General features: G+C 36.7%; 3 protein-coding genes and 1 non-coding gene across 4 annotated transcripts in view; 3 read left to right on the forward strand and 1 right to left on the reverse strand.

The window, feature by feature from the left end:
- The first annotated feature begins 373 nt into the window (after positions 1–373).
- Positions 374–566, forward strand: LOC121728481. Its single transcript, XR_006035818.1, has one exon. It is a non-coding gene; the product is annotated as a U2 spliceosomal RNA (small nuclear RNA).
- A 4,655-nt stretch (positions 567–5,221) lies between these two features.
- Positions 5,222–18,190, forward strand: LOC121728045 (glucose dehydrogenase [FAD, quinone]-like). Its single transcript, XM_042116141.1, has 5 exons — positions 5,222–5,364; positions 9,246–9,536; positions 9,639–9,796; positions 10,419–10,533; positions 16,841–18,190. The coding sequence occupies exons 2-5, from the start codon at positions 9,258–9,260 to the stop codon at positions 18,188–18,190; spliced, it is 1,902 nt and encodes a 633-aa protein (XP_041972075.1). The 5' UTR covers positions 5,222–5,364; positions 9,246–9,257.
- A 2,964-nt stretch (positions 18,191–21,154) lies between these two features.
- LOC121727553 (growth arrest and DNA damage-inducible protein GADD45 alpha) lies at positions 21,155–22,409 on the reverse strand. The gene is made up of 3 exons (XM_042115435.1): positions 22,112–22,409; positions 21,613–21,829; positions 21,155–21,401 (listed from the first exon to the last, which is right to left on the reverse strand). The coding sequence occupies exons 1-3, from the start codon at positions 22,171–22,173 to the stop codon at positions 21,183–21,185; spliced, it is 498 nt and encodes a 165-aa protein (XP_041971369.1). The 5' UTR covers positions 22,174–22,409; the 3' UTR covers positions 21,155–21,182.
- Positions 22,410–22,424: 15 nt separating this feature from the next.
- Positions 22,425–27,167, forward strand: part of LOC121727551 (electron transfer flavoprotein beta subunit lysine methyltransferase-like) — a 36,273-nt gene continuing 31,530 nt past the window's right edge. The window contains exon 1 of the mRNA XM_042115432.1: positions 22,425–22,606. The gene's annotated coding sequence lies outside the window, so the exon portion shown is untranslated. The remainder of the gene's footprint in view (positions 22,607–27,167) is intronic.

The following is a 27,167-nucleotide window of genomic DNA, read 5'->3' on the forward strand; positions in this document are numbered from 1 at the left end:
GTCCCTTATAAAATCGTTTTGTTGTCCATCCATCGATCCAAGCATCCAAGTGAAAAGTCTGACAAGACAAATCATTTCGTGTTTTAGCGAATTCAAAGCATTGAAACTGCTTCATTATAGTATGCTTAGCTCATTAAGTAATAATATTTTTATGAAAATAAAAATAAAAATTAACCTCTCGTGATAGGCTTTATCAAATGGCTCGATGTAATATTTCATGCGGCTCTTCTAACTACAAAAGACATCAGAGCTTGACGGCGAGCATAATAGTTTTTACGATAGATGTCGCTACGTCCCCGCAGACAGATGTCTAGATCGCGCTATCGAAAGCGCGAGCCTCCCGTATATAGGGCTCCGCAGAGAGGTGACTGGTATCGCTTCTCGGCCTTTTGGCTAAGATCAAAGTGTAGTATCTGTTCTTTTCAGCTTAATATCTGAAAGTTCCCGCACTGCGGGACCAGTATATTAAACTGATTTTTGTACCACGACGGGATGTTCGGGGCTCGCTCCACTCCCGTCACGGGTTGGCCCGGCATTGCAGTGCCGCCGGGATCGGCCCACATAATCTTATTACTATTCTTGTTAAAATATACTAAAGCCTAGTGCCAACAAACATGGTCAGTACTGCGTATCTCAATCTGCGTAAAGTGCGTATTAACAAAGTAAAAGATCATAAATAAAGTGAAATTGAAACTTATTGTCAGTTAGATAGATCCTCAAGACGAAGTGGGTCTTGCTCACAGTCGTGGACCAGTGCAGTCTGTATTTTATTTATTTTGGTTAGGTTAAGGTTAGTGATTTAGGAGCAAAACTGAAAATACTGTCAAAAGGTGGCGATAGGAAAAAGGAACCCTTTGATAAGATTTTGATTAAACAATAATATTAAGTAAGTAAGTACTTACTTAATAATATAATTAAAATATTTTTTTTGGAATACGAAAAATATTAATTTTGCCTGTTACATGCTCAAAAACGCTCGCGCGCCGCGCTCTAGTAAACGTGTTAAAATCCAAGTTGGCTAATATGGTAAACACTTAATTAACTAATCAAAGACACCTAACCTATCAAAAAAACATTAGCCCAATTAACTAAGTATTATTGATTTAAAGTCGCAATAAATACAAGCACCAGTTTATAAGGGATTATCTATGTGCTGACTGCTGGTGCTGGTGCACATGACTTTGAAATATATAATTATAATAATGTTATTTAAATAAGAAATCTGTTTTTGTGTTAAACGTATTTAGAACTGTGTACCTCTGTGGTAGTGTAATACGCGTAATTTTTAATGAACTTAGATCTTTTTAAAAATGAGAAGTGTACGTTGACTATACTTCGAACATTTTAGCATCGCGCTTGTTATGAGTTATGGTGGCACTTCACATGGCTATTGGTATTTGCTATTGGCTATTTGTTGCATTTGGCAAAATTATCCTACTTCCTACTAATATTATAAAGGCGAAAGTTTGTTTGGATGTATTTAATATATATTTATAATATTATAAAGGCGAAAGTTTGTTTGGATGTATGGATGTATGGATGTTTGTTACTCTTTCACGCAAAAACTACTGAATGGATTTTAATGAAACTTTACAATAATATAGCTTATACATCAGAATAACACTTAGCCTACAATTTTAACCGACTTTCAAAATGGGGGAGGTGTTATGTTCGTTTTCTTATGTTAAACGATTACTCCGCCGTTTATTAACCGATTTTCAAAATTTTTAGGTAGCATATTATGCTTAGAATACTTCTCACGAAACCGAAGTCACCAAATGTTTCCCTATAAATTTAGAGGAGTTCCCTCGATTACTTATGGATACTTCATCAAATCACCATTTTTATGAATATAATACCAAATTGGGATGATACCCTATATACCAAAAGAAAAAAGTTGAAAGTCGGTTAACAAACGGCGGAGTAATCGTTGAACATAAGAAAACGAACATAACACCTCCCCCATTTTGAAAGTCGGTTAAAATTGTAGTCTTTGTTGATGTATCTATACAGGGTGTAACAAAAATAAGTGATAATACTTTAGGGTGTGTACGTGTTCCTTGTAGAGAGTTCACTGTGAAAGTAGCAGCGATGAAAGACGAAAAATTTTTTTTACTTTTGTATGAGGAAACTCGTGACCCTTGCCCATACAAAAGTGAAAAATTTTTTCGTCTTTCAGAGCTGCTACTTTCACAGTGAAATCTCTACAAGGAACACGTACACACCCTAAAGTATTATCACTTATTTTTGTTACACACTGTATATATAAAACTCAAAGGTGACTGACTGATTGACATAGTGATCTATCAACGCACAGCCCAAACCACTGGACAGATCGGGCTGAATTTTGGCATGCACGTAGATGTTATGACGTAGGCATCCGCTAAGAAAGGATATTGATAAATTCCAACCCCAAGGGGTTCAAATAGGGGATGAAAGTTTGTATACAATAATAAGCCGCGGGCAAAAGCTCGTAAGCTATATTATTGTAAAGTTTTATTAAAATCCGTTCAGTAGTTTTTGCGTGAAAGAGTAAAAAACATCCATACATCCATACAAACTTTCACCTTTATAATATTAGTAGGATAATAAAATTTAAATAAAATAAATAATTAAGGGCTCCCATACAAAAAACACAATTTTTTACTATTTTTGCTCTATAATGGTACGGAACCCTTCGTGCACGAGTCCAACTCGCACTTGGCCGATTATATTTTATCAGTGGAGTAACATTGTAGATAAAATTTGTATATTTCATTCCTATACAGGGTGTATCAAAGCTAAGTGATAACTGATAATACTTTAGGGTATGTACTGTTTATGGGTCCCCTATATAAAGTTCACCGTAAAAGTAGCAGCGCTGAAAGAGTAACTTTTTTTCACAATTGTGTGGATAAATTCTAGACGGGGCGCTTGTCCAAACAAAAAAAATGTTCTTTCAGCGCTGCCACTTTCACAGCGAATTAAAAAAAATAAGCATGGCCAATATTTCAAGTAAATATCGGAAAAACAAAGTTATTGTAAAAAAAAATTAGCATCAATATTCTATTTGGTAAAATCCAAAGTCTATTCAAAGTCTAAGTAAAATTCAGTGCAATCAAGGAGTCTAGTCGGTCGATTCAGTGAAGTAGGAAACGCCTTACTGAAACTTTCCATGGAGTTTTATTGAGAGAATACAAAAAAAAAACCTTTCTGGAAGTTGTATCACTTGCCTGTGTGCATGATTACTAATTTTAAACTAAATACAGACAGATATACACACTTTTGAGTTTATAATATGGATAATTATCTAAAGCTAAATAACATGTTTTATTCAAACAAGAACCTGCTTTATGCAATTTATCGTATGCATGGTCGTTAATCCGCATATTACCTAGGTATTCTGCAGATTACCTCGTTAATTTGAGAATAGAATAAACTTTTTGCACTTTAACTCACCCAGATAATCTGCAGGATACCTTGTTAATCTGCAGTCTAACTGGTTTACGCATATTAACGGTAACACATACAGAAACAAGCAAATAAAGGCAAATTACGATCTTCCACACATGGACGTCGAATACCAAACTTTTACTTGATTTTGTTTACTTGCCTATTTGACTCTTTTGATATGCGTCAAAAACCGACAAAGGTCCGACCTTTATCGGTTTTTCTACCTTCTATAATTTGAATATTATAGAAGGTAGAATATTATTAAATGAACTAAGCTACCAGTCCCAAAGTATTTTGTCATGGAATTCACGATTCTTAGCTGTTACCGACTTCAAAAGTATGAGGATTGTATGCAGAATTAATAGTTGAGGTTTCAGCTGATTCTGAAGGTTGTTGTTGAATGTTTCCATTTAAATTTTGAGGAGTTCCTTCGATTACTTGGATCCCGTAACCAAATTTCTACCTTGGTACGCTAAGTACCAATTATATGTATAATATTTTAAAATAATAAAAGGATTTTCGCAAAATCACTCATCAAACGACAGTGTATTGATCAAAGGTATCTGTCTCAACCTAAAAGACTATGAAAAAGTGCTAAATAGGTTCAAAAATTCAAAATACGATGATGCGTGTGAGGGAAGTGATGATGCGGCCAAGTGTGAGTCGGACTCGCGCACGCAGAGTTCCGTACCGCTAGATAGCAAAAATAGACCAGCACTTGTGATTTTTGTATGGGAGCCCCCTTAAATTTTTATTTTATTTTAATATTATTATTAATTATTAAAGTACACATATAATCAGGGCCTTGGTGAAAGTTCCAAGTACCTACCTGTTGCCGTTATTGATAAAGAGCAAAAAAAGCCAAAAAATCACGTTTATTGTATGGGGCCCGCACGGTGCAATTGTGATATGACGTCACACCGTAACAGGGTGCACGCGTCGTATAGTTTCAACTTGTTTTGCTTATAAATCGGAAACTAATTAACGTATCCAAGTAATTCTTTAACTAGTATTTATTATTTTATACGGAAGCTTATTTGGGGTATACTAAACATCCCCTATCTAAATCTGACAGATCCGATGACATACAAACTTAATCTGACACGCTCGAACTTATCCCAAAATCCCCTCTTCCCCTCCCCAACTATTAAAATGGTACCTAAATATCGCTGATATTTGTGAAAAAATGTGATAGCCAGCGATTTGGGAATGTGACGTTCCCAATTTTTGCCAAGCAATAAGTCGTGACTAAAGTGGTTTTTTTTTTTATGAAATAAGGGGGCAAACGAGCAAACGGGTCACCTGATGGAAAGCAACTTCCGACGCCCATGGACACACGCAGCATCAGAAGAGCTGCAGGTGCGTTGCCGGCCTTTTAAGAGGGAATAGGGTAATAGGGGAGGATAGGTATGAGAAGGGAAGGGAATAGGGGAGGATAGGGAAGTGAATTGGGCCTCCGGTAAACTCACGCACTCGGCGAAACACAGCGCAAGCGCTGTTTCACGCCGGTTTTCAGTGAGAACGTGGTATTTCTCCGGTCGAGCCGGCCCATTCGTGCCGAAGCATGGCTCTCCCACGTATAAAAAGTGTTATTTGGATTATAATAATAATCCAGATTTAAAGGATTAAAAATGCCTAGAACTCATAACTCGTGAAGTTATGAGAGTAGAGAGATGGGTAAAGGAAAGTTGCGGAATAAAATAAAATAGATAAGACAGTTATTGTTATTATTTCCCTAATAAAATTGTACAGTAGAATACTTGTAAACAAACAGCAATTTAAACTATTTAACCTTCCAGCTGAAACGGATGATGATACTTAGACTAATTTTACTTGAGTTATAATAACGAAGGAACAGATTACTAAATAGTTAGTACTTAGTACGTAACCGAAGGCTTCAAGCGTAGACCAGCTAGGCAGCTGGATTCGTCGGTAAGCAATGTTCATTTCTAAATAAAATGCGAAGTACTAAAATTTGCAAAATTTTGGAATGTGTATGATAAATAATTTCATTAAACTAAAAAAATCGGCCAAGTGAGAGTCGGACTCGCGCACGAAGGGTTCTGTACTGTTATAGAGAAAACATATACCAAAAATTGTGCTTTTGTATGGGATGGGAGCCCCTCTTAATTTTTAGGGTTCCGTAGCCAAATGGCAAAAAACGGAACCCTTATAGATTCGTCATGTCTGTCTGTCTGTCCGTCCGAATGCCACAGCCACTTTTCTCCGAAACTATAAGAGCTATACTATTGAAAATTGGTAAGTAGATGTAGTGTGTAAACCGCATTAAGATTTTGATACAATAATGGTAAAATTATTAAAAATGTTAGGGTTCCCCATAGGTACAATTGAAACAAAATGTTTTTTTCATATAACCTATACGTGCGGGGAATCTATGGATAGGTCTTCAAAAATCATATTGAGGTTTCTAATATCAATTTTTTCTAACCTGAATAGTTTGCGAGAGAGACTCTTCCAAAGTGGTAAAATGTGTGCCCCCCTCTAATTTCTAAAGTAAGGGCATGATTAGTCTACAAAAAATATATGATGTACTTACATTACTATTAAAACTACCAACGAAAATGGGTTTGAATGAAATCTAGCAGGTAGTTTTTTTTATACGTCATACACATTTAATCCTTATTGCTGCTGCGGAACACTTCATGGGCGAGTCCAACTCGTACTTGGCCGGTTTTTGTTTTTTGGATACGGTCAGAGGGCATGCGTCGCGGGCATGCCGCACGTTCGCTGTTGACTGCGCTATAACACATGTATATATATATATGTATGTACACATATATATATATATATATATATATATAGAATATATTAGGTTAAGATACGTATTACGTATATACAGGGCCGTAGCTAGGGGGGGGCATAGTGGGGCAATGCCCTACCTTAAAAATACCAATAATCGGCCAAGTGCGAGTCGGACCCGCGCACGAAGGGTTATACCGCGCACGTACCGTTACAGAGCAAAAATAGAATGGGACCTACCTACCTACCTAACCCTTAATTTTTTTTTTTAACTTTTATTATTATTTATTAAATTACATATATTATTAAGGCCTTTCTGAAAATTTCAAGTGCCTACCTGTTGTCATCATTGATAGTTAAGCAAAAAATGTTAGAAAAATCACGTTTGTTGTATGGGAGCCCTCCTTAAATATTTAATTTATTTTGTTTTTAGTATTTGTTGTTATAGCGGCAACAGAAATACATAATCTGTGAAAATTTCATTTCTCTAGCTATTACCGTTCTTGAGTTACAGCCTGGAAACAGACGGACAGACGGACAGACATCGAAGTCTCAGTAATAGGGTCCCGTTTTTACCCTTTGGGTACGGAACCCTAAAAAGGAAGACCTAAAGGACTTGCATTACAGGTATTAGACAACAGAAATATACTTTATTCTTATATAAACTATACATTATATAGTTAAGATTTTTATTATACCTTTAAAAACTTTTTGTTCCGTTGGCAGGATTCGAACCCGCGTCCCCCGGATTAAGCTACCACACGCCCAACCATTGGGCCACAGAAGTCGTCGATAATTCTTTGTTCTGTGTATAGATGGCATTTGAATCACGATTACATGAAGCGATGCGTCCATTTAATTATAATCTTAATGAAAAAAAAAGATGTAGTGCTGCAGTGTGCGAGTCCACGTTTTCAACTTTAACTGCAATTAATAGGCCTCAAAGACTGTCAATGGGTCACGAAAGAATGGCTGGTATGGTATTTCTGGCCTTTGAAAAAAAAAGAACAAAAAAAGTTGATCTGAACGAAGTTCTTCGCATTTTTAATAATATGGCGAATCGTAGAATTCAGCTGTTTTAAATATTTTATGTTATTTTATTATTAATTATTATTTTAATAAGTTTGCAGAAACAATAATAATCTAAATATATTTTTAGTCGTATCTATTGACTCGTATCACCCAACCCAACAATTAATTATTATTTCCTTACTCTCACTCACACGTGGATCGCTAACATCCAGAAATTTAACCATATTGTTCGCTTGTTCTTCGTAATTGAGGATTTAATAATATGTAGTTCTTAGATATAGTGCTCATGCTTTGTCACAGAATTTTTTTAAGTATCTAAGAATAACTATTGAATGAATTGAATACATCATTGACCTAGAGATAAATCAAAACAACAAATACTAAAAACAAAATAAAATCAATATTTAAGGATTCGTGTTTTTTGGCCTTTTTTGCTGCATATTGATATTAATGGCAACAGTAGGCACTGGACATTTTTGCGAAATCACTTAATTAATTAATAATACAATTAAAATAACATTTATATTTAAAGGGGGCTCAATTACAAAAAACACAATTTTGGCCTATTTTTTATCTATAACGGTACGAAACCCTTCGTGCACGAATCCGACTCGCACTTGACCGATTTTTTTTGCTTCCGCCCTACCTGTAACCGACGCTGCCCTACCTCAAATTTGACTCTAGCTACAGCCCTGCGTATATATGTATTTGTCGGGAATTTAGAAATCTCATGAAATGTCGGGAGAATCCAGGCGATTCCCGACCATCTGGCAAATCTACGCGGGCCACTGATGAAATCCCCGCGAGCCGCAGGTTGAGTATAGCTGGGCTAGAGTCAACCCCACCAAATAACGTAGGTCAGCCATCTGCAAATTCAATTTCATAGACTATAGAGTGTCAAGATTTCAGCGTGAGAGAAGGATAATATTGTTACGGTACATGGTATACGGACACGTGGTCTATCTAGCGACAAACCAGCGAAGCTTACCGAGGGAGCACAGGCAACATAAATCCCCTACTCAATACTAGATGGCATCAGGTGCGCAAGTACATACTCGAACCTTCTAGAAAGGTCCAATGTTTGTTTACGTGTTTACCGTTTATTTGTTAGCGTGTTTACGTGTTTTAATTTAGACCTTATGACTGAGTCCATAAGGTCTAAATTAAATTCAACTTACTGCACTTATCGTAAGGACGGCAGTTTTATTGTGGTACATGCCCGAGCCTCCTAGACAGTTCCCATGGTTGTTTACTTGTTTACGTGAATCGGGAAATTTCTGGAATTCGTCTCGCCATATAAAAAGAGCCGCAGGCAGGCCCGGCAAGTCAGTTCGATCTGAGCGATCTTCGAGGCGACAACAAGTGATCAATAGTGAGTGAACCAGTGAAACCTGCGACTTGGCTACGACCTAGGACAGTGCTTAGTGATTGGACCTAGTGATTAGTGTTTGGACTTAGTGCTAAGTGTTGTGACCTAGTGTTTAGTGCAGTGTTAATAAAGTCTTCAAGAGAGTCACCAGGTCTTTCTCTCCAAATCCTCGAACCCTAGCACGTAACAATATGTATATCGGCGATTTGTGCAGCTGTTAGCTATATTGTATGTCACTAGAGGCGCTGTTTCGTGTGTGAAGTCAGTAGTGACACAAAAGCAAAACACTCGGCACTCTAAGCCCCAATTTCACCAACGACTGTTAAAGTTAACGCTCGAATTAGTATCACGTTACCTCTTTCATTTTCCTTATGAATGAAAGAGAAGACATGACATTTTAACAAGCTGTTAACACTAACATACGTTCGTGAAATTGGGGCTAAGTATCTGAATATGTAATTCTGATACGTTGACAACGGCGGTTGTCACTTGTCAACAGCAAAAACGGATTTGCGCGTTGCCACTTGCCAGCTATGTTGTTAACGTGTTGTAAACCACAGTGTTGAATGGATTTTGCGTGCTGACAACCTCCGTTGACAACCGTGTATCAGATACTTAATGGGTATTAAACTAATAATGGTATTTCTCGAAGGAAGGAACAATCATGGTCTGGCAGCCGCTTAACCTGTCGAGCGCGTGTCCGGCCGACTCGCACCTCACCGCGTGCTCGCCTTTCGGCTTCGTCTACCTTAACCTGCTGGTGCAGCTGTACGGGGGTCCTGTAGACCGGGGTCACATAAACCGGGGTCACATTGACCAGGCTCACATAGACCGGGGTCACGATGACCCGGGGCTGGACGCGGAGTTTGACTTCATAGTGGTGGGGGCAGGTGCAGCCGGTTGCGTCGTCGCCAATAGATTGTCCGCTAACCCTAACTGGAAGGTGAGTAATAATTAATAAAGTTACAACTTACAAGTTAAAGGTTACAACTTACAACCAATAATAATTGTTTGCTCAAGCAGTGAACGATAATGTATTTTTCAGGTACTTCTGCTGGAAGCCGGCGGCGAACAGCCTGAAGTGACTCTAGCTCCAGGTCTACCTCCCCCTCTCATAGGCTCCAACATCGACTGGAACTTCCGCACGCAGCCCAACGGGAGGAGCTGCCTGGCCCTCCCGGGAGGACAGTGCAAGTGGCCTGTGTGAGCAGATATTTTGTAAATCGTAATTCGTAACGATTCTAGAGTCTAGACCAACTTTATACGACCACAGAGATGATTAACTTTAATTAAATGAGTTGAGTCAAATTCTTCGTTTAAATATTATTATAAAGTGCTCCAAGGCTTTAAATGAACGTGGACGAGGCGCTGCTGGTAAAGGAGAACTGTCAAAAATGACTTTTTTTGTACGATAATAGCGTTAGTTCCTTTTCTCGCCACGTTCATTTAAAGCCTTGTCGAGCTGTAATTATTTAGTGACACACAACACAATAGGTACCTACCTTGAACAAGACAAAGATTTTTAGTCGAGCAATCGCCAATCGCCAACGTCCATTATCCATACGACCATACCACATGATACCACGTTGAATACACCCGCGGTTCTCGTCCGATCACCGAAGTTAAGCAACGTCGGGCGCGGTTAGTACTTGGAATGGGGAATACCGTGTGATGTTGGCTTTTCTTTTTTTTTTCGTTGGAAAACTTACAGGCTACAGCGCTCTACTAAATAGTAACTGTTTTAGTAACTAGGAAAGTAATTTTTTCAACCACTTTATAATAATTATTAGAATTTTATACTTATATGTATTTGTTTCTATTTCAGGGGTAAATCGCTAGGTGGCTCGACCGTTATTAATGGATTGGTGTATATTCGCGGCAACAGGGAAGACTTTGACAATTGGGCCAGGCTGGGGAATTCTGGGTGGAGCTATGAAGATGTAAGTTTGTTGAATAATTAGTAATTACATAAGTTGCCCTAAACCTAAAACTCGTTTAGTTAGTCCATGTTTGGTAGGTCCATGAAAAAATAAGTAAATAAAACGTTTTGAAATAAATGTCATTAAAAGTTTTAAACGTTCTACAATCGTTTTACGGCCGTTCCCAATATTTGATCTATCTCTGGTTTTGCCCTACTAGAGATAGAAATAGCTCACAATTGACTTAAAATATATGTATCTAATGTCTAATGTGAGCTATTCCTATCTCTAGTAGGGCAAAACCAGAGATAGATCAAATATTGGGAACGGCCGTTAGTAAATAGAGAGTCTTGGCAGCGCGGCGTGCACACGTCACACGATATTCGCAACGGCAAGGTCGCATCTGTTGCCATTGATATATTTTGATACCGGTGTTTTTGTTTTGATATTAATTAGTATATTAGTTTTTAAAAATGCCGCGAGCGTTGGGTACCGTTTGGGAACATTTTTGGTGTTGTGCGAGACTAACCGTAAAAAGCATGTGACGTGTAGTTAATAATAAATAATAATATAATAAAAAGCCCTTTTATTCCATATTTTTACAGTGTTTAAATGTTCTACATTAGTGTTAGTATTTATTTTTCTAATATTATTAGTTATAATTAGTGTAAGTATAGATTACTATTTAATATGGACCCCAGTTTGGGTAAAGGCCTCCTCCATCTTCTTCCACAACTCCCTGTCCTTGCCTGTCTTTATCCAGTCCTTTCCTGCTATGCATGTTATCTCATCAGACTACAGTTTTATTTGTCTACCAAAATTCCTTTTCCCCTCTGGTCCTTTCCATCTTGTAGCTTCGATAGTCGACCGCTTGTCTGTATAACGTGAGATATGTCCAGCCCATCGCAATTTTAGTAGAAGTGCGTGCTTTAGAGCATCGGTGAGTTTAGTTTTTTGACGAATACTTTCACTTTTTTGTATATTTCTAATTTTCAACATGCTTCTTTCCATTGATGATTGGCTGCATTTAATTTTTTGTTTGACTTTGCTCGTAAATACCCAAGTTTGGCAACCATACAGCAAACAGGGTAACAAACATGTATCGTATATCGTCTTTTTCATGTGTAAGCTGTACTTCCCTTTTAGGGTTTCTTTTAATGCCCAGAATTTTCTCCAAGTTGTGTTAATTCTTCTTGTTACTTCTTCTTCGTTACTCGATGTTTTAAATGAAATTTGCTTCCCCAAATAGATGTAGTCATTAACGTATTCTATATTGTTATTTTTGATCACAATTGGGCGGTCACGATAATTAGTTAAAATTTTAGTTTTGTTCGCGTTAATTTCTAGGCCAATTTTAGAGCTTTCGTAGTCGAGTGATCTCATCATATCCTCTAAATCTTTTGCAGTTTCAGCTATTATGACAATATCGTCAGCAAACATGAGATGGTTTAAGTATCGTCCATTTATATGTACTCCTTTATTTTTCTAGTCTAGTTTTTTAAAAATATTTTCAAGTACTGGTATCAACAGTTTTGGGGATAGGGGATCACCCTGCCTAACTCCTCGTTCTATATTTATTTCGTCACCTCTTGTTTCTAATTTTACTCTGCTTATACTGTGTGTATAAATATATTTTAAGATGTTAATGTATTTATAATGGATATTTGATTCTTGCAGTGCGTTCCAGATTGAGCTGTGACTAATAGTGTCGAAAGCTTTACTGTAGTCAATGAAGGCCACATACAGGGGTCTATTGTGTTCTCTGTATTTTTCTATTATTTGTTCTAATGTCTGTATGTGGTCCATTGTGCTAAAAACTGATCTGAAACCCGCTTGTTCTTTAGGTTGTTCTTTGTCTATTTCGTCAGCTATCCTCTTTAGAATAATGGATGAAAATAATTTGTATGTACTTGCTAGCAGGCTTATAGGTCTATAATTTCCTATATCCAAGGGGCGTCCTTTTTTGAAGAGCAGAATAATGTCTGATGTACACCATTCTTTTGGAACTTTTTCCTCGTCTAGTATCTTAATAAACAATTATGTAAAATGGTAGGTTAAGATAGGTGCTCCTATTTTGAGGGCTTCGTTACATATTCCGTCTGGTCCAGGACTCTTCTCAGTTTTTAACTTTTTTATACGTTCGTTAACCTCTGAGTTGTCAATTGGTCTAATTATGTCGGTTGTATTTGTGTGAGTTGTTTCAAAATATATAGTGTCAGTGTTATTATGTTTCTTGTAAAGATTTTTGTAGAATTTTGTTGCATTATTTATTACATCTTTTCTTGATTTTGTTTCCTGTGAATTATGTTCGAGTTTTTGTATCCATGATTTGTGCGTAGTTAATTCTTTATAGGCTCTTTTTGCGCTTCTAAAATTGTTTATGTTTCTTGAAATAGTCTCATGTCTGTGCTTGTTATAGTCTTTTTGGATTGATCTATTAGTCTCTTTGTATAGTTTACTAAGTTCTGTTTTCATTTCCTTTGTTTTATTTTTTGTCAGTAGTAGTTCCGTGCGTCTTTCTATAAGTTGGACAGTTTCTTTAGTAAGAATATTATGTTGGTGAGGATGTTCTTTATTTTTGCATTTTAAGCTCTCGGTTATTCCTTTTTCTAGAATATTATAATATGTTTGAATCTCAATTCTATCTGTTTCTATATTTTCTATATGTGCTTGTAGGTTATTAATGTAGCTTTTGATTTCTGTTTCTGTCTTTGGGACATGAGATGGTGCTCTAAAGGATTTTCTGCTCTTTATTTGACGACCTAAAAGTAGTGTTGCTCTCCTTAATCTATGGTTAGAAGGAAATTTGAATTTGTTAATTACCTCAATATTAGTTATAAGTTTATGGTTATTTATCATTACTAGAGATCGCCCAATGGTCGAAATTCGACCTTACTTGCAACGACATTAGGACTACCTATATTTTGAAAAATATTGACTTCATCATAGTTTTTTTCAATTCTTGTCTCTTGGACTCAGCTGCTCAGACTGGCCGTTAATTAAATAAAAAAAAAAAACAATAATCCATTTTCAATTTGTCAACTTGTTGTCAACAGACTTCAACCATAAATAAAAGAGTATAATTCGTATGGGGCGCATATATAGGCTTGTGACTCAAAAATCTGTCATTTTCCTAGTAGTAGCACAATAGACATATCATTCTGTCTACTCTGGTAGTAGTGTCGTAGAGTGTGTAACGTTTTATTTGTTAAAAATATATATGATAAAAGCATAATTTAAAAATAATATTAGCTCGATGCACTCCTTCACCATATAAACCATATAACTGTGCGAAATTTCATGCACCTACGTTTCCCCATTTTTCGTAAAAAGGGTTACAAAGTTTTTCTCTCACGTATTAATATATAGATATTATCTATTTCATTCTAAGTATTTTAATCGGGTGATAACCATGTCCATCTGCGACTCTCCTTCTTTTTAAAGAAGGAGTTCATTATTGACAATTTATGTTGATAAGCAAAGCTTAACAGACGTTCACCTCTTTCATTGCACATCCCATACCCATATTTTCCCATTACTGGGTAGTAGTCTGTTTTTGGGCAGCCTAATTTGGCATTGAAATCTCCCATTACTATGATCTTTCCTTTAGCCATAGTATGAGCATCTTCAATGTTCTTGTAGAATTTGTCTATTTCTTCCTCTGTTGAACTTTCAGTAGGCGAATACACTTGGATTATAGATAAGGTGAAGCATTCAAATTTTAATTGTAAAAGGGCTACCCTTTCAGAGATTCCTGTAAAGTTTGTAATGTTGTTCTTATATTTTTTCTTTATGAGAAATCCCACTCCTAAACTAAAAATAAAGTCACTGTACTCTTCGATATTACAACCAGTTCTACGGACTTCCGCGAGACCCAGGATGTCCCAATTAATGAATTTTAGAGCATTAGTTAACTCGAGAAATCGTTCTGTAGATGCAAGTGATCTAACATTATAAGTGCATATCTTTAGGGTTGGTTTGGTGTTTTGGTCTATATTTTTCTTTGGCGACAAATCGTGTTGGAGAATGTTTTATTTATTTTATTTTTGGGTTCATGTATAATATTTTCCGGTGGCTGATGATAATATCCTATGAATTCTATTCTATTCCTCATAACGTCAAATGCATTTAAACGGTGCTTTTTAGTTATCGATTGTTGTTTGTTGGAGTTTTCTTCTGCATTTGGCGAGGTTGACATTTTCCTTTTGGGTCCAATATTGTCAGGTTTTCCCTATTTGATAACTAGCTTGTCGTACTTAATGTATGCAAAATTGCCTTTCTTGCGTTTTTCTTCTAATTTTGGCTGTAATTTTTTTCTCGTCTCGATGACTTCTTTTGGGTGGTCGTCTGACACATATATGTTTTTTAATTTCTTTTTATTTACCATTATCTCGTTTTTCTTCCAGAAGTTAACGAATGCGAGGATTGGTCTTTCCTTGCTATGCTCTGTATTGTTTTTCCCAATTCTATAAATCATGTTCACGTCCCTGTCTTCTAATATAATGTTACGTGCTAGGGTTCGAGGATTTGGAGAGAAAGACCTGGTGACTCTCTTGAAGACTTTATTAACACTGCACTAAACACTAGGTCACAACACTTAGCACTAAGTCCAAACACTAATCACTAGGTCCAATCACTAAGCACTATCACTGTCCTAGGTCGTAGCCAAGTCGCAGGTTTCACTGGTTCACTCACTATTGATCACTTGATGTCGCCTTGAAGATCGAATTGACTTGAGACGAATTCCAGAAATTTCCCGATTCACGTAAACAAGTAAACAACCGTGGGAAATTTCTAGGAGGCTCGGGAATGTACCACAATAAAACTGCCGTCCTTGCGATAAGTGCAGTAAGTTGAATTTAATTTAGACCTTATGGACTCAGTCATAAGGTCTAAATTAAAACACGTAAACAAACATTGGACCTTTCTAGAAGGTTCGAGTATGTACTTGCGCACCTGATGCCGTACCGTAACAATAATGTTAAAGTCTTCTTTAAATTTCTTTTTTATTATTTCAATTAGACTGGTAGTGGATTTTTCCGTTTCTTTTACTCCATATATAATTAAGTTATTCAATCTTTTATGTTTTTCAAGATTGTATATTTTTTCTTTTAATTTCTCATTTTCTGACCTTAATTCCTGCATTTCTAGTCTAAAAGGAATTAATTTCTCATCAATTCGTGTCATTATGTCATCAGTTTGTTTCGACATTTCTATTTTCATTTGGGCTGAAAAAGGATTGAAGGTTCTCCATTTTATATTAATTTATATTTGCGTGAAATGGAGTGTAATCTTGTGTACGTAGCTTATAAAGCCGTTGTGTTGGTAGCAGAGAAATAAGCCGATTATTTTGGTATGTCAACACTGACTGGTCTTGTCAACTTCTGTATCTATGGCACAGATTAATTAGTGTATCATCTATGGTCTATACTTAGCTGATGGATAGGTGACCAGTGACAGCACAAAAGGGGTACAGTTATCTATACTAATATTATAAATGCGAAAGTATCTCTGTCTGTCTGTCTCGCTTTCACGCCAAAACTACCGAACCGATTGTAATGAAATTTTGTATACAGATAGTCTAAAGCCTGAGAAAGGACATAGGCTACTTTTTTACTGGAAAAAAGCGTTGTAAGGGGGTGAAAATGCGTAAATTTGTTCAAATTAAGTTAGTTCCACAAATTCATAATAGATAGCGCCGTGCGTCTCTTACATCGCGCTAACGCTTGCCCAAAAGTCTTTCTATAAGAGGTGGTATTATTTTCGATTGTTATTTCCCTTTTTTACGTTATTAAATAAATCAGTACTTTATCTATGCAGTGAGCCAGTTACATAACCTTATACCAGAGTAGACAGAATGATAATGTCTATTGTGCAATGAGTTATGAACTTATGACTTATGAAGTTATGACAGACGAAGACAAACGCTGTGTAAATACGGCTTTGCCTACATATTATTGTAATACTGTGGGCCCAGCGTTGCCAGACGTCCCGATTTTTCCATCAAAATTAAATTTAGTTTAATTAAATTAAGCGTACTACGAAACCGTTTTGAGACTCAAACAATCGGCTGAAATTATTAATTGTAAATAAACGACTAAAAAAATCTTAAGTCTTAACCATTTAACGTAGTTCGAGCTTTTACAATTTAGTCAGTAAAATATCAACCATAAAAAGTTTTTATGCACAGAACGATGAAGATAGATAACTTGGTGATATAGGTGATCAACAGGCTACAGCCTTGCTACAGCCTACAAAAATATGTAATTAATCTAAGTCTATGCTTACTACTTACCAAATGTAATTTCATATTTCATCCGTATTGCAGGTGTTGCCATTTTTCAAGAAGTCCGAAAGAAATCTGAATATAGAAGGTCTCAATCGGGTTTACCATGGAGTAGACGGAGAGGTTCCGGTCGCAAGGTACCCGTTTATAGACTTACCGTCGATATTCGCGACCGAAGCTCTGAACGAGATAGGTCTCCCTCTGACAGACTACAACGGACCTAGACAAGAGGGAGTCATGCAAGCTCAAAACACACAGAAAAACGGAGAGAGAGTATCAACTTATTCTTCTTTCATCCATCCGATACGACACCAACGAAGGAACCTGATAATAAAAACATATTCTGAGGTTTTTAAGATCCTCATCAACAGACATAGGAGAGCGTATGGCGTGCAATATAAGCGCAATGGTCAAGTATTCACTGTGTTCGCTAAAAAGGAGGTAATCGTCAGTGCTGGTGCTGTGATGTCCCCTAAATTACTGATGTTGTCCGGTATAGGTCGAAGAGCACATTTGAGCAGTCTAGGCATACCAGTCGTAAGCAATCTCGCCGTGGGCGAAAATTTACAGGATCACGTTTCGTTTAACGGCGTTGTTATAGCTTTACCAAAAAATTTGAGTACTTTAGTCACAGAGGAAGAAATGCTAGAAGAAATTTTTGAATATAAGCAGATGAAAATCAAAAACGGTCCTCTGTCGGGCAGCGGGCCGATCAATACGATCGGATTTTTCAGGTCCAATCCTGATCTCGTAACACCAGATTTGGAGTACCAAATGGGCCAGCTTAACTTCTGGAGGGAATACATACGCGAGCCCATAGCTTACGGGGGTGTGGAGATATTCCCTACGTCCTACTACGACAGTATACACACGAGGACGATCAATTTAGTACCAAAAAGTAGAGGATACGTCTTCCTAAATGCTTCCAATCCATACGGACCGCCAGTGGTGATCCCGAACTATTTGGGCGATCCCCGAGACTTTGTACCGTTGCTGAGGGGTGTTAGGATTTTACTTTCCATCGAAAATACGAGAGTCTTTAAGTCCAGTGGAGCATATTTTGTTAAGGAACCCCTGCCGGCTTGTAGGGAGTTTGTCTGGGGCACAGATGAGTATTTCTATTGCCTAGCGACCCAGTACACCAGAGCGGTGTACCACTACGGTGGTTCTTGTAAGATGGGTCCAAGATCTGACCCCAAGGCGGTGGTCGACAATAAGCTCAGGGTGTACGGTGTCCGCGGCCTCAGGGTCATAGACGCCTCCATAATGCCCGTCGTATCACGTGGTAACACCCAGGTACCCACTATCATGATCGGAGAAAGAGGAGTCGACTTCGTCATCAAATATTGGAAGAGATTTGAAAACTATAATTGGTTTCAATTTGAGAATTGATTTTTATTAATTAAAGCTTTGGTTTCTTATCTTATTTATTTACCTACTTACTTCTTTAACTGTTTTATTTATTTATTTATACTTTTTGCACAATGTACAATGGCGGACTTAATGCCATAGGGCATTTTCTACCAGTCAACCGTTGGGTGGTAGCAGAGACAAAACTAAAAGACACAGGTGCTTCCTGTTTAGAAAAAATAACAGACATTCAAGAAATAAATAATGAAAATATATATATACAATAAATACTAATAAATACAATAACAAATACTAGGCATTCTATATATATGAAGTTACACAATATATATTTATTATTTACAATATACTAATACTATTATGGCGATATTATATATAACCAATACTATACAATATATACATTATACATATTATTATACATATACATAAGTTCATACATACGTCCAAATAAGACACTGAGTAACGTATACTGTATTATACTTATGATTCTGGATATTTATTTAGATAGAGCAGCCGGACTCTACGTTTAAACGTATCTCTGGTTGGGCTTAACCTGATTTCCGGAGGTAGGGCGTTCCACAGTAAAATAGCCTGGACCTGGAAGGAAGAATGGACTAGACTGGAGCGATGAAGTGGGCAACGGAGACGCGCATTATTTGAGGAGCGGAGGGTGCCTCCCGAGCGGAGGGGACTGTTGATCATGAGTTGGAATAAAATAAAGTTGAAAATCCCATAAACCTTTCCAATTTTTCCACCAAAGTCCTAAGACACAAATATTTTTATTATTAAGTACATTACTATTTGAAAAGAACTCGTTTATTTTCAATTTTCCAATTTTAGATGGTACTAGATGTCCCGCGCGGCTTCGCCCGCGTAAATTAGAAATTTTACAGAATCCGTAGGTACATTTTCCCATAAAAAATATTTCCCCCGTTTTTCCCACATTTTCCTGAGTTTCTTCTGTCGTATTAGTCTTAGAGTAATAATATAATATAACCTTCTCGATAAATGATGAGTCTTACTCGATAAATGATCTATCTAACACTGAGATAAGTTTTTAAATCGGACCTGTAGTTTCTGAGATTGACGCGTTCAAGCAAACATACTCTTCAGGTTTATAATATTAGGTAGATATAGATTTTTTTTAATTATCGCTTGACAAACTCGAGTCTCGATCTAAAAGACTATGAAATGGTATAATATGGTAGTGATGATGATGATGATGATGATGAAGAATGTAATTTGCATAGTAGCATATGCTTTCTGTTCTTAAAACAACGCCGAAACTCCCAAACTTGTAAAGTCTCAAATCAAATCTATAAAGAATCAGGAATTCTCTCAGCACCCTCCGAACCACGGTATACCAGGTATATCTCGGTGCAAAATCTTACTTGTTGGCAGCATATGCTTAGAATACTTCTCACGAAACCGAAGTCACCATATGTTTCCCTATAAGTTTTGAGGAGTTCCCTCGATTACTTATGGATCCTTCATCAGATCACCACTTTTCTGAATATAATACCAAATTGGGATGATACCCTATATACCAAAAGAAAAATTTTGAAAATCGGTTCACAAACGGCGGAGTAATCGTTGAATATAAGAAAACGAACATAACACCTCCTCCATTTTGAAAGTCGGTTAAAATTGTAGCCTATGTGTTATTTATTTAATATTTTAATCAGCACATGAATTGAATAACAAATTTTTTTTCAAATTAATCGTAGCACCATCTGCCAGGACAAACTAAAATTGAAATAGAATAATATTGAATGCGATGATAGCGCCGTCCGCCGGATCTAATGTAAAACATTCCAAAATCAACAACTCCTTATAAATAAGAAATTAATTGAAAAAACATTTTCCAGTAGACTAAACTGTAAATCTAAACCATTCTCGAATCTCCACGAACACACACAAAAAATTTCATCAAAATTGGTCCAGTCGTTTAGGAGGAGTTCAGTCACATACACACGCACACAAGAAATATATATATTAAGATTTAAGCCTCAAAACATTTTAGTTAAACCCAAACAAAAACCTTTCCATCGGGACTAGGGACACATAGACACATCTTAGGAATTGTCCCAAATCCTTCCCCAAAACTTTCCAGTCGTGGGCGTGGTACGGTGGGCCAATACAATCTCATTACGTGCAGTGACGTCGTCTGTGATATAATTAGATCTGTTTAGACATCAATCATGGGAGGTCGTTGTTACTACGACGCGTCTGCTTAGTACTGCGTAATAGGCTGGTTTGTATTATATTATAGATTTCTGATCAAAATGAAATATAATAGCTTAGGATAATTCTCTAAATTAGCAGGATCTAATCTGTTTGTAAATCAACGTGACCTAAATAAAACATGATTATTGCTTCATTGTCTACATGCGTTAGCGTAAATAAGCAATATGAAAATAAAGATACTTCACTCTATTTTACCATGCAGTGTAAGGATTTACAAGAAGAATCATTAAGAATCTAAAGCATTTTATTAAGTATTTACAATCTTCTCAACATGAATATTTAAAATGCTCATATTATGATTTCAATGATCGAAGCATTCAAATCATAAATATTATGAATCTTAAGTAAACGTAAAAGGTATTGCAACAATAAAACAAATCAATACTATGACAAAGATTTTATTAGTAATTGTTAATTACGTATCCAATTTACAAAACTATAAAAGTTCTTATAAAAATTCTCTTATCACATGGTTATTGTAGACAACATTACAAATTACTAATTATACACTTGTATAATTGTTCCTTAACAAGCCATCATGGCGATCATCAATATATTTATCTCCAGTAAATACAAAGAAACTTCCTCTACCGTTTTCTAGTGTTTTACAGCTCTTAGATTACTCGCTATACAAAACAAGGTCTCGAAGGACCGAAGATAATTCAAGCTAACACTAGATGACGCTAAACGCCGAAGCGGCGCGAAACTGAAACCAACATAATGTTGTGGTCAGAAATAATCTTTTTCCAATATTTTTTCCTGTAAGTCTTCACTTGTCCGGCAGCTTGACGACCGGCATTTGAGCAGTGCCCCACTTGGACTCGCAGTAGTCGATCAAATCTCTCTCCGACTCTGATAGCAGTGAGAAGTCAATTTCTTGACTGTCAGTAAAGGGGTCTGCGTACGGATAGTGCACTAATATGCAGCTGAAGTCTAAAGGTGTTTTGCAAAACCCGAGAATTTTCTTGAGCTTCACTTCTGAATCAACCTGGAACCAAGAAAAGGGGAAATTAGTTTTATTGATCAAAATTAATGCTTTCAATGTCTGATCTAAAAAACGAAGTAAATGCAAAAATATTAAAAATGAAAATGAAAAAAAAAATAACTTAAGTATTTTAGAAGTAGAAATTAAAATTGCGAAATTTATTTCTTATGAACCAAATATTCATAGAGCTATAGTAATAGTAAATGATCCTTACCTTGATGACGTAAATGTCGTTTTCGACACAGAAGGCCTGCAGCAGCACCTCCTGCATGTGAGTAGCACTGTCCCCGGGAGTCGCCTCCGTGGTCACACAGAACAAGGCACCCTCGCAGTTCTTGGACAGATGCTGGATGGCGGGAAGAAGGCCGATTGTAAGCCTCTTCTCCACCGCTGCTCGTCTGAGCATCGACCTGATGCACTGGCTCACTGGGCTGGAAAGAAAGAAAGACATCATTATCAGCTTTGCTTCAAATGTTTTAATGGTCTAAAAAAGGACTTGGAAGGTCCCAAGAATAAAAAATTTCTAGATCCTTTTTAACTCTTGTTGGCTGGTTAGGTCTTACCGATTTCGTATTTTTATTTTCTCAACGTTAACCCAATAATGTTTGAAGGGCTTCCGTAATGGTATTTAGAAAGTGGGATAAATTACTCAACAATTATTCAGTCTTGGGTAAAAGTTTGTTATTCGTATTAGCCGGGTCTTAAATATTTACCTTTTAGCAGTGACTCCGCTGAAAGTCTCCATTTTTGCAGGTACCACAGAATCCTCGTACATTTTGGATTTTAGATTCACACTTTTCAGATTTTCACTAATTTTTATAACCTTATTCCACTGGTTTGGAATGTTCGGCTTCACTTTATTCACTTCAATAAATCACTCCAATTCTGTTATCAGCACTTTAGTATATCCTGAAGTTATGTCACAATAATTTCACAAGTTAACTTTGAGCGCTAAAATATCGAGCGTCAGTTGCGTTGAGAGTTCAGTTGTGGATTGTGGGGGGCGCGGCGTGCCGCTGACTTTTATTAACGGCGTGACGCATGCGCGGGTTTTGCGCGGTGTTTGCTTGTGTGCGTGGCGCCGAGTCAGTTTCGGAAGAGTTTCCTCGAAATTCTCCCGTGTGTGGGGCTGTATTGTAGTATATACTTGTGTCTGTGTGCATTTCACCATTGAATACAGCGGCGTGCTACAGGTCGCAACGTGTTCGGTGAGTGTCCATTTTATCAGGGCCTTCCCCTCCCCCCTGAACTCGTACAAACAAAGGCGACGCAGGGGAACGTACACAGAAGCGCGGGTGAAGGTTATAAACCGCGTGTTTGTGTGAGTGCGTTTTATCCGCTCGCTTTGGAATTCCCGAGTCGTTTGGTTTTGTTAGGAAATTTAATTTTACTCAAGTGGGTTATTTAGCGGATACATAGTTAACGATTGCATCCTGATCTTGTAACTATGGGCTTTTTACAACTCATGTAGCCAAGCCCTTGCCATCAAGCTGATTAGGGGTTTTCTGCAGATAACTCTTAACTAAGTATAAACTTTGCGACCAAGATGTCTGGATGGTTATTGTTATTTTTATTAGGTCATTACTAAAATACTCTAGAGCATTTCTATTATGACCTGCTCCCGGAATTTCCATTTTTAAATGTCCTACTTTTGACCCCATTGTCTCCAATACTGGGAAGTATATAAACCAAAGTGTTAACAGTGCAGTTAATATTTTATGATTTCTTAGTATAGTGTTAACTGATTTAACGTGATATTATTTAACCCAGATTATTACTTTTCCTCATTTTCAGCAATTCAGTTTTTAATTATAATTTCAGATAACGTTTTTGAACATTTTCTTTACCAGCACAGATAAAATTAATGTAATTAATCTTAGCGGTCATGGCAGCTGGTATCTGCTTATCATGTTACCACAATCACGCTAGAAGCGTGCTGCTGATAAGATATATCATATAACATTTAAACTACTTCGTTACATTTGTCTTTATTATCGGTATAATGAACCACATCATTATATTGTCACATGATACAAACATGACCTTAGAACAAACAATGGACGAATTTCATACCTTAAGCCTTAAGCGCATTTTTACTACACTTGAACCGTTATATAAATAGGTATAATAATTAAAAAAAATAGTAAGTTTGAGTCACCTCGAAACAGGAGCTCTAATGTGGTTTATTGCCACATGTTATGACATGACACGTGGCTGTAACCACATGTACAATTTCCTCAACTTCGAGCTTATCGAACTCATCCTATTGACAGATTAATAACATATTTTGATGTCGTTTGTCTGTTGTGCAATTAATGCAACATTATCAGTCACATGCAGGTTCAATGCTCGTCCGTTGGCCCCATCACCCATGCGCATGGCGTTGTTTCGTGTTCATGATCATGACATTCATGATATTGTCGTATATTTTGTGTTATGTAAATGTTTGACCTTAGTCCCTTTGTTTTGTACCTCATACCGTATTTTAGGTACGATTTTACGCTCCTTATTATTGAAATCTTTTTGGTAGCAACTACTTACCTTCAAGAAAAGAGCGTATTCCCTCTTAAAAGGCCGGCAACGCACCTGCAGCTCTTCTGATGTTTAGAGTGTCCATGGGCGACGGTAGTTGCTTACCATCAGGTGACCCGTTTGCTCGTTTGTCCCCTTATTTAATAAAAAAAAAAAACTTAAACATCTGCTTTTTTATCGAGTCATTTCTGACCATTCTCTATTTTTTGGAAATTGGTGATGTAGATGTCCTAACATTCGAATGTTACGACATCTACATCATTTCATCGCAATTAATTGCATTTTTTGCCTTACTTATGGCATGGTCTTGTAATTTGTTGCGGTCCTAAGAGTACAAGAAACTTTGTAAACGTGTGGAGATTTTCTCAGTTCAACAACTTACATATTAATGCCGGAATGCTTGAACTGAATGTTATTGTCTGCACCTGCTCGAAGGGTTAGGAAACCCTCAAGGTTTGCTCAGGAGGTGAGTAAGGTATTGATCGGTTGAAGGTCGCGAGTTCTGCCCGCCCTTGACCGAGGTTATCAGCGGAAATCCATTAGGCCTTCGTAGTTCACTGGAACACTCATTTCTCGGAGTCATAGCTTATACACTTCATTGGAATCAATCTGATTTCGATTGGCATATACATAACAGTTTTGGGAACAATAATTAGTAGTTGATTACCATGTAATTACTAATTACTAATTGATCGATTAGTTGGTAGCTAATTGGCAATTTGTCCAAAGAGGGATCCATCCATAACGTTCCGTGACGTTTTATAAAAAAGGAAAAAGTAGTCTTCTCAGGAGCTGAGGAAGGCATTAGGAGTATCTCACTACTTCCTATTACATTAACTTGATATGATATCGAATAATATAAATTATGAATAATATTGATGAGTTATGGCAAGGCGCGTGGCAATTGTGGATTTGGTATTGTATATTGGTAAAGGTAACATTATACTTTGTATATTTTATTTTGTACTTTAATATGGTGACTCGATAATAATGTTTAGTGCCTGCTTGTATCATATTTAACACCTTATCACCATTCACCAGCCAAAGAGCATCTTTATAACTCCAAAGTTATAAAGATGATCTTTGGCTCGGTCTGTAAAACCCAATAACCTGAGTTTATGTTTAAAGTTTTTAACATTTAGCCTTTTTCAAATTTTTCAGAAAAGCGGTATCATACGCTGCATTATATGTATCAAAAACGCAATCAATCAATGATAATAACTGCAATAAATCATAATAAACAAGGTTTAGCCATTTATTGCATAATGATGGCATAATGTTTGTGTAGTGCACTCGATGTCGATGTCGCCAGTCGCCACGCTGACAGACAATACGTGGCAGTCACGCGCTCGCCTGTTTGTTTAACACAACTAATAGATAATATTGCATTATCAACTAATCTAATACCTAAACATATACAATGTGTAACAAAAATAAGTGATAATTGGAGAGTTCACTGTGAAAGTAGCAGCGCTGAAAGACAAATTTTTTTTTCACTCGTGACGCTAGGGCCCTTGCCCATACAAATGGGCAAGGGCCCTAGCGTCACGAGTTTCCCCATACAAAAGTGAAAAAAATTTTTGGTCTTTCAGCGCTGCTACTTTAACAGAGTGCAGTGCAGTGCTACAAGGAACACGTACACACCCTAAAGTATTATCACTTATGTTTGTTACACCCTGTAGTGGTGGTATTATTAATACCAGATTTTTTTTATTACAAAATATAATAAAAAAATCTGGAGTCTTTCGTTTGTTCTATATAATACTAGCTGTTGCCCGCGACTTCGTCCGCGTGGACTTCAGTTTATAGCATAGACATAATATATACTGTCGTAGTTTATAGCGCGCGATGTCAACAAAATTGGTGTCAAAAGCATTTATAAAAAAAAACCCTGGTACCCCTTAAATCAAAACAGCTGTGCAGTGTGCACATAATTTTATGCCAAATTTTAAAGCTTATTTAGCCCCCCAATTACACAACTTTACCCATTAACTATTTATCTTTGATAGGTTTAAAGTTACGTCACTGTATATAATATAAAGTACTGACTTATTAAATAACGTAAAAAAGAAATAACAATCGAAAAAATCAAAACTCAAATATATTATGATGATACCACCTCTTATGGAAAGATGTTCGACAAGCGTTAGCGCGATGTAAGAGACGCACGGCGCCATCTAGTTAGAATTTTTGGAACTAACTTAATTTGAACAAATTTTCGTATTTTCACCCCCTTACAACCCTTTTTTCCAGTAGAAAAGTAGCCTATGTCCTTTCTCAGGCTTTAGACTATCTGTATACAAAATTTTATTACAATCGGTTCGGTAGTTTTGGCGTGAAAGCGAGACAGACAGACAGACAGAGATACTTTCGCATTTATAATATTATAGTATAGATGACGTTTGTACTTAGGTGTATTTTTTTAAATAATTTTGGAATTCTTCACAATCTACCCTCCCAAAATCTAATTTCTCAATGTTTTGAATAAAATCATATCGCCAGATGCAACATAACAATAATATTGTTATTTGTTACCGATGCCAAGGTCCAAACGAGATTCCTTAGACTGTGTCGCCCATCAAGTTTCAACACGTATGTTGGAAAACGCAAATTCACGATGATAACGGTGAATATTTCTTACGAAATACTCGTTTTATCTTACATACTTGATATACTGTATTCGATTATTAAATTATGCTTCTAGTAACTAAATATTTTGTAGCAGTTACCACGCTGATTAGAAAAATGGAGTTACGACAAGTGATTAGTGACGCAAGTTTTAATTAACTACTTTCTGGTTTATTTCATTTTAAATACTCACGTAATTCCATAACCTAAAATTAGTAAAGAGCTATTCTGTGGTACCACTTAGGTTTATCCACAAATTCTTCGTTACTGTTTCTTTATTTAGGTGACGCACAGTCTACAGGTGAAAGTATCACAGAGTGCAAGTCGCAACAGGGTGCATTCAATGCGATCAATATCTGAACGAGTACACATTTGTAGAATACTCAAGTCCACAAAGAGTCAAAGATTGACATCTCCTTACAATTATATTATGTTTAATGTTTATTTAGATGTAGCTATTCTGAATTTTCAGTTCCGGTTCTGGCCACCTGTGACCTGGTGCTTACTTGTGACTGTCGTCTTTTCGAAATGATAAAGTGCCGACTGCCGTACAACAATTAGAACCATATTATATTTCTCTTGTATTTATTACCTTTTTAAGGACTTTTC

This window comes from Aricia agestis, chromosome 6, assembly GCF_905147365.1.
Source record: "Aricia agestis chromosome 6, ilAriAges1.1, whole genome shotgun sequence".
NCBI lineage: Eukaryota > Metazoa > Arthropoda > Insecta > Lepidoptera > Lycaenidae > Aricia > Aricia agestis.

Bases quoted from the DNA above. Each gene is read 5' to 3' on its own strand.
- LOC121727553 (XM_042115435.1), bottom strand. From the start codon at position 22,173: ATGTACGAGGATTCTGTGGTACCTGCAAAAATGGAGACTTTCAGCGGA. The intron at 21,830-22,111 runs GTAAATATTTAA...CTTTCTTTCCAG, and splicing joins AGCGGAGTCACTGCTAAAAG to CCCAGTGAGCCAGTGCATCA. The intron at 21,402-21,612 runs GTAAGGATCATT...TCTTGGTTCCAG, and splicing joins ACGACATTTACGTCATCAAG to GTTGATTCAGAAGTGAAGCT.
- LOC121728045 (XM_042116141.1), top strand. From the start codon at position 9,258: ATGGTCTGGCAGCCGCTTAACCTGTCGAGCGCGTGTCCGGCCGACTCG. The intron at 9,797-10,418 runs GTGAGCAGATAT...TTTCTATTTCAG, and splicing joins GGACAGTGCAAGTGGCCTGT to GGGTAAATCGCTAGGTGGCT. The intron at 10,534-16,840 runs GTAAGTTTGTTG...TCCGTATTGCAG, and splicing joins CTGGGTGGAGCTATGAAGAT to GTGTTGCCATTTTTCAAGAA.